The sequence below is a fragment of the Haliotis cracherodii genome, unplaced genomic scaffold (assembly GCF_022045235.1).
Source record: "Haliotis cracherodii isolate W230 unplaced genomic scaffold, xgHalCrac1.p SCAF_13, whole genome shotgun sequence".
Lineage (NCBI taxonomy): Eukaryota > Metazoa > Mollusca > Gastropoda > Lepetellida > Haliotidae > Haliotis > Haliotis cracherodii.
Genome location: NW_027266268.1, coordinates 19,420,147 through 19,432,839, shown reverse-complemented (window position 1 = coordinate 19,432,839; position 12,693 = coordinate 19,420,147). Strand labels below are relative to the sequence as shown.

At 40.2% G+C, this 12,693-nt stretch overlaps 1 protein-coding gene across 1 annotated transcript; it reads left to right on the top strand.

Moving 5' to 3' along the window:
- The first annotated feature begins 2,111 nt into the window (after positions 1-2,111).
- LOC139459037 (uncharacterized) lies at positions 2,112-7,013 on the top strand. The gene is made up of 4 exons (XM_071240479.1): positions 2,112-2,391; positions 2,886-3,563; positions 4,917-5,038; positions 6,705-7,013. Exons 1-4 carry the CDS (start codon positions 2,112-2,114, stop codon positions 6,939-6,941), a joined length of 1,317 nt encoding a protein of 438 aa, XP_071096580.1. The 3' UTR covers positions 6,942-7,013.
- Positions 7,014-12,693: the final 5,680 nt, after the last annotated feature.

Below are 12,693 nucleotides of genomic sequence, written 5' to 3'. Positions count from 1 at the left end.
ACTTGCCAATGAACTGCAGTGAACTAATAGAATGCATCGGGGTGTTATTGTACAGTTTAGATTGTAAATGCAAATCATGGAAGCACGTTGCATTGTTGTTTCGAATATCAGATTCATCCCGCTTATAATCCTGCAGTTGTGGATTTCATTGAAGCGAGTATCGTCTTTCGTAATATGATACATTTTGACAAGCTCACTCACTCAATCACCCAAGACTCACCCACTTACTTGGACAATTTGAATACTACAACAGAGGTAACAGTCAACAATACAATAACCGTACCCTAAACCGATGCAGTGAGTTGTTGCTTTAGGATGCAGATTCGGTTTTTACCAATACTAACTCTAAACCACATAATACCGTAAAATGCCGCTATGCTTGTCGTAAAAGGCGACTAACGGGATCGGGTGGTCAGGCTCGCTGACTTGGTTGATGCATGTCATCGATCCAACATTGCTAAGATAGATGCTCATGATATCAATCACTGCATTGTCTGGTCCAGACTCGATTATTTACAGACAGCCGTCATATAGCTGGAATATTGCTGAGTGCAATGCTCACTGTGAGGGTCGTAGCGAGGATATTCCATATATTTCAGTACATATTGGTAGGGTATCTAAGACCTGTGACATGGTGAAAAATTTCCCTATCTGATATAGTCATCAGATTTTGAAAAATAGGGAAATACTTAATTTTTAGGCCTTTTTCATTTTGTTTTCCCTCTTGACAAAGTAAACAGCCCCCTACTACCTATGTCGGCATTATTTTTTCGGTCATTGTCAATATATTTCTTATAAAAAACATCACATTGAGTCAACTGTCACGGACAATCTGGCTTACGCAACATTTTAATATAGTGGGGCAGTTAAGGCCACCAATACGGCATAAATCTCTCATGATATCAATCTATACTCTATAACATAACTGTCTGATCAATTTATACAAGTCATCATAGTTATTTATTCAGGATTAATTGTAATAATGTTTATAATCATGTAAATTCAAATTTAGTAAAGAAAATATAAGATGGCCGCCAAGATGATTTAATTTTCAGAGATTGTCCATTTCTACAGCATTTTTCGACATTATTTGATATCGTTTGGCTTCAGATGATTTGATAAGATTTAAATAAATCGAATATAATACATAAAACACAGTTTTAAGTGACAATTTTTGAATATTCGATAGAAAAGGTAGAGGTATTCGCAAATGACAGATAACTACAGAAATACAAGGAGGAGATGGTAACGGGTGGACAAAAGACGGACAGGAGTGTGACATGACAATCACAGGACATGTCGGCGCTGTGTTGTGAGAGCACAAACAAAAACGATGACGTGACTGGACGTTTGGGGGCTTGGTTTCCGATCCTACCTGGGTAGGTCTGTGTGGGGCAGATCATTAACAATTTGTGTCTGCAGAAACCTGTTCCAAAGTCCGATAATCACTGAAACACATTGAACATATTGGCTACCTCTAGCTGAGTTCTAACCGTTTGTACACCCGTAAAGATCCGGGTCTTCGGCAATCCATACTTGTCGTAAAATGCGACTATGCTTGTCGTAAGAAGCGAATAACGGGATCGGGTGGTCAGTCTCGCTGACTTGGTTGATGCATGTTATCGTATCCCAATTGCGTGGATCGATGTTCATGATGTCAATCACTGGATTGTCTGGTCCTGACTCTATTATTTACAGACCGCTGTCATATACTGTAATATTTCAGAGTGCGGCGTTAAACAACAAACAAAGAAACCACTTTGAAACCTAGGGCGTTTATCAAGCTTTAGACGACGCGTTCCCAATCTGATCACAAATACAGCTTTGAAGCAAGAATTGATCTCTTACTGTGGTACTTTTTCTCCCGCGTTTGTTTTGGTCAGAATAGATCCTCAGCATTACGAGCTGATTAAACTGAGGATCTGGTTTTAATATATAAGTGAAGTGGTTTAATGCATATTATCGTATTTCGAAAGGGTGGATCATTGATACCAACCAATGTTTTGACTAACTTAGTTTATATTCACAAGATAATGCGCGAATATGGTACATAATTTACGGAGTTCAATGAGGTGTTACTGTTGTTAACTGCTGATACTCTTCAGAACGGGATGGCAGCAGAAGAACCTCTATCGTACCTGCACGGTCCCTGTCAGAGAATGGCTGAGAACCTTCTCAAGGACGTCGCAGGGCTGACAGATAAAGGCAAGGGACCAGATGAAGATCTTGTACTCCAGGTTGTGGACGTTTTACAAGCAAGGATTGAAACTGTACAGGAATATCTTAAAGCTCATGTGAAGACTAAAGAGAATGTAGCCGATATAAAACAAAGTTTCCATAAACTGAAAGAAAATGAAACTGCATGCTTACAACGGATACTAAATACCAAAGGTAAATGTATAACTGTATCTAATTCCATTATCACTTCACATCAACTCTGTGAGTAAGTGCAAGGGACAAACAGTTCTCTGAAAAATATTATTTTACGAATGTCTTGAATGTGTATGTTATCAGAAGATACATAATATACTGGGCCCGTCTCAAATCCACAGTAAGGTTTGCGTGAAGGAAACTGTATAGTTATCAATTATTTAGATTGTGACACTTGAAGTTAGAATCTCGTTATCTTGTGTGATTATATAGCATTGTGTTTATATGCTGGTATCTAGACACTATACATGTAAGGACTGAGGGATATAAACAGAATCTCGTCTCCACAACCAGACCATTACAGTTTGTTGCGATATCATTGTATAGTATTGTGTGGTAATTACTGGGTAGTCAGCAACATAGATATTATGGTTTATGTGATAAACGACATGAATAACGTTCATGCACTGCTTTATATTTTGAGGAAGGACTATTTCACTTCATTCACATTTTAGAAACTGCAAGGTTCCCCAATACAACACACATTGAGGAGATCAGAGATAAATGGCCACTGATTAGAGACATCCCTCTGAAAAACACCCATCTGATTAATCGTATGTACGAAGAACATCTGATATCCGAGGACAGTGAGAAAAGCCTCAGAGAAAAGTCATCAGATATAGAGAAATCACTAGCATTTGCCCATTATCTGATAGGACTATCCATGTCGGATTATTGGGACAAATTCATTCCGATACTAAAAGAAACGGAAGAAGAAACAGGGTTGTCTTTTCAGTTACGTTTTGAAAGGCCGGGGTCCGATCACCAGCTCAAGGGACCAACATTATCAAAGTCGACCATTGTAGAGCTAATACATCCACAACGACTGGCACAATCGTTGTATGAGACAAAAGGAATAACTGAAGTAATATTTAAAGATTTGACCTCCAAAAACGTGAGTGAAAGCGAAAAACGCACGCTCCTCAAAAACGTGGACGATCAATGTTTTATGGACGCTTTGCAAGACAAATATAAGCACCTGCATGACATACTGAGAGTGGCAAGTAATACCTATGTCAAAAGCAGTACAGACGGGGAGCGACATGAGGACCAGGACATGTCAACAACCTCCAGTGATGATGCACATTCACTGGATAGGCCTGTGGACAGCAACGCCCATGGTAACATAGGAGGTGAGAACAGATGCGTGACTTACCTTTGATAGAGCTAACCAGTTCTGAAAAACTGTTCAAATCTTTTAAACCTTTTTTTTTATTGCCGATTCTACATGCTTAGTGGTAGATCGACTAGCCTAATATGAGAGAAAGCTCCACGGTGACGCATGTGGTAGCTGTTTACAACTTTGGTTTAGTGTTGACAGACAGAGGCATATTTCTTAGCCAAAGTCATCTACGTTTCACATGCACGTCTCGTCCCACATGTGCTCAATGGGATTTAAATCGGGACTGAGGGCAGGCCACTGCATGGTTCTGATGCCTTTCTGCTGGAGGAAGTCTCTTGTTGCTTTCGGATGGGCACGGGCGTTTTCATGCTGAAACTCGTGGTTGCGTGTGGTTGAGGTATGGCGTGTGGTCTCAATATTTGATCAATGTACCGAGCTGCTATAACACCATTGCCTCTCCCTGGACCGATGTTCCGGAAACCACAGGGACGACCCTCTGTGCAAGACCAATTCCACCCCACACCATGATGCTCGGACCACCCCACGAGTCTCTCAACACAAGCATCCGAATAACGTTTCCCACGTCGTCGCCATATTCCCTCTCTGCCATCTACTTTTGAGATACAGTAACGGCTCTCGTCTGAGAAGAGGCCTCTTCTTTACTGCTGGCGGCGCCAATGCTGGTGCTGTGTTGCCAACTGAAGACGGTCCCGGCGATGACGTGCTGTCAGAATGGGTCCTCGTTGTGGCCTGTGACAGTGGAGGTGTCATCAATCGTCGACGCACAGTGTCCGCATTAATGTGTCGCTGGTGTGTCCCCATGGTCTGTCGAGCAGTTTCCACAGCAGTAACAAAGCGATTTTGAAGATGCTGTCGCACAATCTGACGATCATGACGTATATGGTCCTTACGTTGACTTGAAATGCATTGGCTACTTGCTGGGCGGTTTGTCCAGCTTGCAATCGTCAAAGGGCTTGGTATCGCTGATTTCTTGTCAATCTTGGCATGTGGTAGCAATTCAATAACGAATGAATGTTATCCGATCTGGGTGGATTTATAAGGCAAGAAATGGAGGAACGCATGTGCATTTCAATTTGCATGGAACTCACGTGCATCGGGGTTACCATGGCCGTTGCCGTGATGCGTTTGGGCGATCTGTTTTATTGTCATCTGCTTTGTGTTTTATCATCTAATTTCATTTTTCCGGAAAGGATAGTGTTAAATTTTAGAAACTTTAACAAAAAATACCCAGATATTTAAATGACAACTTTTCATGCAATGTTACCTGGGGTTGACGTTTCGTTTGCGGTTCAGTATACTTGGAAGGTTATTTGATTTTAAAGGTTTCTAATTTCGTAAACAGGCTCACCAAATCCTGAAGCTGCACCTTCTTGGTGTAAATGTGGTCACTGTCGTGATATGAAACCTGAAGATGAAAAGGTATGCTGTGACCTGAAAGAGGGCGACTGTTTGTCAAAATCGAAAGTGAGTAGTTTTTGTCTGTGTGCGTCCTGAAATGTCATTGTGTGTGCATCGTGGTTAACATGTTTGACTGGTATTACCCTCACATTGCAAATAGAATGGGTGAATGAGTGAGTGCTATGGGGAATGACTGATCCTTTTTGTATTTTGTATAATACAATGTCGATAAACGTTTGAAGATGGTGTCTTACTAGCATGATTACTTTTCATTTTGACTACCTTTCCAATACACAAATTTCATGGTTTAATACCAGCTAATTACTACTCATCTACCCTTTCATCCCTATTTCCCCTGTTTCCAGGTGAAGTTGGATACGGAGTTGGAGTAGATAAAATTGGAAAAAGACAGATTTCACGTGTCATTTATTTTAATTAACTCATTTATTCATTTATATATTTGTTTATCCGTGAATTTATTTATTTAAAGTTCTAGTGTTTCTTGGGCCATGTTTGATTGTGTCATCTTGTTAAAATAATGGATGAATGAGTGAGTGCCAGGGAAAATTGATAATTATTGAAAAGCGTTATCAACTTTTCAGATTTGCAAGTTTTGATGACGCCGTCGGTTTCAAATGAAATATCCGGTCATTAAATACAGTTTATGTTTTCAGATTTTCAGGAATTATTGAGTATTAGATGACTGGAAATTTTAACATAAATTGATATTCTTAATACTCAGTAACACACGCAAAACCGAAAGCACATAATGTTTAAATTTATCTTCTTATTGCACTGTGAGATATTTATTCACTTAAGCTCACTATGACTTAATCAAACGATTTCGGCACTACAACAAATATCCTCGATAAACGAATAAATATAAGATCTTATATGTATGTGTATACTACCGACAAAAAGCAAGGGAACCGATGAAGTGATCGTGAAGGAGTAATGACGATAAAAGTATTATGAATGAATTAAGGGCGTGTAGATCAATATCTGGTGTGTCCACCATGTTGGGCGATACATGTACGACACCTTGATGGTGTACTGTTGATTAACTTGATTAACTTTGATCTTGCCCGCCATTCCGCCTGAAAGACTTACCCAAGCTAGTCCACATTGACGGTGCTGGGTCCCTGGTACACACTCACCTAATCCCACAGATGCTCTATTTGGAACCTTTCAGAGGACTTGGCGTGCCAGTCCAATGTCTGCATGCCTTCTCGTCGGGGATAATCGGTGACGACCTTGGCACGACACGGTCTGGCACAGTCACCCTGAAGTTCAAAATTGCCGATAATATGCCAAATGGTCGGGCACCTGGGGATAGTGACGTGCCCCTCTATCACACCAACAATTCGCTATTTTGTCTGTTCATTGAGAAACTGTCTCGGGGGCATTTTAAAGCTTATGCTTAGCTCACTTGCATTAGTAATTGGGAGTTCCGCTTTAGGCGAACACACTTTGTCTTCTGTATGTACATGCAACTTATATTGTTTATACATGATGTAAAAATTCATTGTGATTAGATTTTGTGTTCAGAAGCATCGCCACGGTATTGTGAATCTACACCTCAACGATAGCTACATTCAGATCATTAGTTCCCTTATTTTGTGTCGATAGTAAATAAAGTGTCAGTCAGCGATGGTTACTGGAGTGTGTCACACTATATGAATATATTCTGCAAATGCTACAGGTTTACGTGTTACGTCATTCTTCATTCCAGACCCTACTTGTTCTCCTGCATGGACCTAAAAGTTTCCGATCGTTCTTTAAGGATAAATTCCGCCGTAGTGATATGGCTCGTGTGAACAAACGAAGCCGTCATGTGATCTATAGACAGATGAGTCTTCTTCAACACGGCACGACAGGGCCTCGTAAGCGGGAGCCTCTTCCAAGTTGTGTGGTGTGGCGTGTCAGAAAAGAATACCCACGATCCACGAGGATACTACACTGGTTTTAAAGACGGTGTATCGGCCACACCTTTTCCACCTGCAATGACCAACCAAACAAGCTTCGACACGTGACCTGTGAATTTGTGACACAAATTATCACACTGTCAATCAAAGAGGTTAAACAATGACATTATTCCTATTTTCATATTGTATCGTCTGCCACCAGCAGCTATTCTGACCCCGAATCTGTACAGTAACCCATTGTATGGTGCACATGGTCAAAAATCATAATAATCGCAGAAATATTTGAGCAAAGTAGTTTTGATGATCATCTATTTTTTTTCGTTTGCGGCCCCATCAACACAGAACATAAAGCCAGTCTCAATTAGGCGTAAAAAGCCAAAAAAGCGGTACACTTATCAACGGATCACTGAAAATCAGTGATGACACCAAATGACAATAAACATTTCGTGAATCATATGAAATCTATACTAGAAGCAGTCCATTGTACGATTCCTACTAAATAATTACTTTACCTGAATATTGTATGTACTCTGATATTGGAAATATCTGGCACTGTTCATCCGACAGGTTATTTCTTCGTTTTGTCCCAAGAATATTACGATGTCCTGCTATGAAGTGTGACTACCCTCCCCTGTGGTAAGGTTACATTAGAAAGTGACATCTTCTAGCTCAATATTCAGCTGCCCAGAAGTAAAGCCACGCTGTCTTTGCAGACAACCTCCTTGTCAGATTCAAATTACGGTGCAAGCAAATGTTTGCAGTTTGCAAAGGGTATTAACAACGCGTGTCGGCCTGACGTTGATTAATGAACAATTTGCATACTCGTATATGCAAGGGACCGACGTATGGTTCTCAGTAGGAAGTGACAACTTGGAGACGATGGCTTGCGGTATATACAGTTTTACTTTATACATGTAGACATATACATACAAAAGACACTATGTGCCAGGTCAGCACATAGTGGTTGTGGTTGTTGTCTTGGTGCCCCGGAGCACCTAGCCTAACCCTAGCTAGGCTAAGGGTAAGACCTTTCTTTTCTCCTCCTTTCTGGACCAAGGCTTATATAGGCAAGGTCACCTGACATTTAGTAAGTAATAAATATAAATGTAAACAGTAAATCATCAGTGACATACTTGCACATCCTGTTCAGGATGGCAGACGGTCGATGTACACAAAAATGGGGATTAACAAATAGGATTAGCATCTAATAAATAACAGCAATTAAGTGTTTCAAGGCATATAGATGTCATGGCTCCAGGGTAATGAGCCTTTGCAATCAAATGTTCTTCAGACAATGGATGTCGTAAATCAGTCGCGATGACAGTATCATGAGTAAGTGTCACTGTGGTTTGTGTTTACTCATTCACGGTCTAGTGCCGCTCTGTTTACTGGCTTTATTTCCGGTACCGTTCGGCGGTCGCGATCCTACAGTGTGAGATAATTGCGTGTTAAATCGTAATGGCCCGACTATTTCATTCTCTTGTGATCTTATGATACTCACAAACCATGTATTGACTAGATGTATGTGATCTCTTATATGTTCGCTAGCATATTCTTGCATTGTGAACATGTTTTTTGTTGCCGTAATTTTGATTTGGGGGAATTCATATCTACATTAAAATATTTCTCATGTAATTATGGTCATTTTTGACTCATCAATAATTGTACATAGGTTGTTGTGAATTATTGGATAGCTTATTTTGGCACTAACGTCTTCACTGTAGATATAGTAGTTAGTTTGCTGTTCTTTTTTTCCCAGTGTTTAGATACACACGTTAGGCAGGCACCCCAATCAGATGTATTCCCCGGCGATCCAGGAGAGGAATTCTCACCCGATGTCCGCACGTAGTATATTTAAAGTCTTTCTAGATTTTATATCTTTACCCTCCTCTGATATGTTGTCCTTTTTTGAAGATTTTGGATTTAAATTATTTTATGAAGCTTCAAATGTATCCCAGAGTTTTTATACCCTTGATGATATACATAAGTTATGTTTTATATTGAACTCGGACGACTTACAGTATTGTGTATCTAAGACCCTTTTGGTAATGTATAAACGATTATTATCTTTTGTATGAATTGTATTTAACAATACTTATATAGTGCTGAAATTGTTATGGCTGCAAACATTTAATGAGTTATAGTTTTTATATATTTTCATCGTGACTCATAAGCCCTGTGGCTGGGCGTTACATATTTTATTTATGAATTGAGTTTGTATATAATTAATCTGCAACATTGTCACGCGTGACATGCAAATAAACTCTCTCTCTCTCTCTCTCTCTCTCTCTCTCTCTCTCTCTCTCTCTCTCTCTCTAATTTTTCACCGCTTTTTCACGAGTCAACTTATATCGCCATTAATATGTGGCGAATCGGTCTCTGGTCTCCGTACAGAGGTAACAAGCGGACGTTTTACCCTCTGTACCACATCACCGCTGCAGTATAAGTGTATTATCTGCACGAACAGATGCCACTCTGTTTTTCAGGCCTGGGAAGATCACTCTTCTGTCCACCGACTACACTCTAATGTGTATCAAGTTGTCTACACACCGTTCATCGAGATATATCGAACTGTCGGTTTATTTATCCCCGAGCTATGACCTATAAATTTAGAAACCAATTTTGTACTTCAACCTATCATGCAACAAACAGACAAACAAACACAAATATAATATTTCTGATACAAAAGTGCAAACAACTTCACCAACCATTGCTTCAACTAATAGACTGTCAGGAAATCAGTGAGAAGGAACATTCAACATTTCCTGTTTTAAATAGTTTAATTTATAAGTATATCGTGTTCATTGTGATGAAACGCACATGTTAATACAATTCAATAATTATTTATTTGGCAAATGGATGAATCGTAAATAAACAAGACTCTTTTAAATTGCAATACAAATCGATAATTCACATTTTGTTTCAAGAATATTATCAATTCGAGGTTTGAAATTTGATAATACCTTGTAGGATGTCCTTGTATATAATCTAACCCTGCTAGGCAGACTATGTTACGTGAATCCCAGCTTGTATTCATCACGGACTAAATATAGCTCACAACACTACAGACGTAGAAAAAGGCGTGAACAGTTACCCCCCTTTACCATACACGCTCATCAATCAAGAATCAAACTCACTTCAGCTGTTACAGGATGAATTGTAGTTCCCGTAACTCAGAACCTGAAACTGTCATACATTTAATGATTGTCTACATGTACATGTTCTGAAGACCCGTGAAGATCCGGGGTAGAATAAGTCTTCACGCAACCGTGCTTGTCGAAAAAGGCAACTATGCTTGTCGTAATAGGCGACTAACGAGATCGGGTGGTCAATCGTATCCCAATTACATGGATCAATTCTCATGATGTCAATCACTGGATTGTCTGGTCCGGACTCGATTATTTACAGACCGCCGTCATATAGCTGGAATATTGCTAGTGCGGCGTTAAACAACAAACAAACAAACAACATGTTCTGAATTTCACACATTCTTTAATATCTGTGGAATACATAACCAACGTTTCTCTTTTCCTGTCATTGTGTTGGGATTGAGGCTATACGTACAATGTTTACTTCCGTGGTTTTTGTCTTTAAAGAGACATTTTTTTATTCAAAGCATAAAAAGCAAATGTCAATGCCTTGATTCATTTATTATAATTTCAAAGGATATTATAAAGATTAAAAAAATTATTGCACATAAAATGCCTAAAAATAACAAAATATTTCCAAATTCAATAGGTTGTATGACTGAATGGCTGACATCACCCATCCTGCTCCTTTGTATAATAAACCATGTATCTTTGCCACACTTGACAAATACATTTTAGTACAATGTTTGTTGGAATGACAGAAAACAAATTCAGATAGAAAACACACTATATCTGGAACCAAATAAATAATCAGCTGGTGTAGACCTTCGTGTTATTTTTTTTAAGCATGTCACCAAATGGATTTGATTAAGTGTTTAATATTATACCCTGATACATTTAAACCCGAACACCTATAACAGAAACTATTAGTATGCTCTGGATCTGACATTAATGATTTTCTTCATCAAAATATGTATATTAATGTATGTTGTAAGTTTGTAAACTTTGAGTAGGCATATTTGTGAAGTGAAATGATTATCAGATATATAAACATTAATGTTTGAGGAGGTGGGGGCAATATAATAATCCCTTGGGCCTTAATTCCTTTCATTGAAGGCACTAGAGTTACTGCATCTTTCTCGGAGGATTTATGTTATGGCGGTGATGGCGCCCTAAATGAAGAGGAGGGCAACAGAAGGGGGGGGGGGGGGGGGGGGGGTACTCAAAGTGCTAGACTACCAGTTGTCGGACTTTCATTTAGTGTGGAAGCCTCGTGGGTGAGTGGGTTGGATCGCTGACTTTGTGTGCTGGTGATTAGGTGCCTCACCCTGGCAGGTGTGGGTTCGAATGAAGGGACAAGAACCTGTACTTTACTAAGAAAGTGTTATCCCAAATATAACATTTGTTACGTGTGTATCATTGCACACACAAGCAGTGCACGCCAACATTCGTTTCTCAAGGAATGAGAAAACATGACAAAGGCACAACTCTGTTAATCTAAGCTAAATTAAATCCTACAATTTGCCCAATAAAGTCACTAACCACATAAGGGCGGTCGGGTAGCCTAGTGATAACACATAGCCTACATGATTTTGACCATGTATAGGTGACAGGCTGTGATAGAACTGAAATACTGTTCAAAGATCATTCACTACAAAGCTCGAAATGTCCAAGACCTGCATCGCCTATGGCCTTCTTCCTCCAAGGTGAGGGGCGGCCGGGTAGCCTAGTGGTCACGCCGAAGACCCGGGTTCGAATCCCGACATGGTTACAATGTGTGAAGCCCATTTCTGGTTTCCCCTGCCGTGATATTGCGGGCATTTTGCTAAAAGCTGTGTAAAACCATACTCACTCACTCACTAACCACACATCTGACTTTTCGATCAGTCCAACCAGGACAGTTCGTCATCAATTTAAATGGTGTACCTGCCATCAGATGTGAGTTGTCTGCCTTACGGCACAAAGCCTTAACGTTCATCAACTGTCACGCACACTCACTCAGACATACACACACGACCCGTGAAGATTCGGGGTAGAATAGGTCTTCAGTAACCCATGCTTGCAGTATAAGGCGACTATGCTTGTCGTAAGAGGCGACAAACGGGATCGGGTGGTCAGGCTCACTGACTGGGTTGTCATCGTATCCCAAATGCGTGGTTCAATGCTCATGATGTCAGTCACTGGATTGTCTTGTCGAGACTCGATTATTTACAGACCGCCGTCATATAGCTGGTATATTGCTGAGTGCGGCGTTAAACAACAAACAAACAAAACACATACACACATAATACACACACGTACACACACATAATACACACACGTACACACATACATAATACACACACGTACACACACACGTTATACCAACACGTGATACACACACATGATACATGCACACACACATAATACACAAACACATAATACACACACATAACACACACATAATACACACACGTGCACACACACACACATAATACACACACACGTTATACCCGTTTATTTATTATGCACATCAATCCATTTTCCTTGCCGGCCGGGGGGGACGGGTGGCCCAGTCGTCTAAGGCGCCGCGATTCGCTGTGCAGAGTCGCGTCCCTTAGGGACGCCAGAAACCTATGATTGTGGGTTCGAATCCCGGTTCGCCCCAATTATGTTTCTAGATTTGTCAGCACCATACCCGTGCTCGTGGGTTTCACCGAAGTGGTAA

Bases quoted from the DNA above. Each gene is read 5' to 3' on its own strand.
- LOC139459037 (XM_071240479.1), top strand. From the start codon at position 2,112: ATGGCAGCAGAAGAACCTCTATCGTACCTGCACGGTCCCTGTCAGAGA. The intron at 3,564-4,916 runs GTGAGAACAGAT...TTTCGTAAACAG, and splicing joins CGCCCATGGTAACATAGGAG to GCTCACCAAATCCTGAAGCT. The intron at 5,039-6,704 runs GTGAGTAGTTTT...TCTTCATTCCAG, and splicing joins ACTGTTTGTCAAAATCGAAA to ACCCTACTTGTTCTCCTGCA.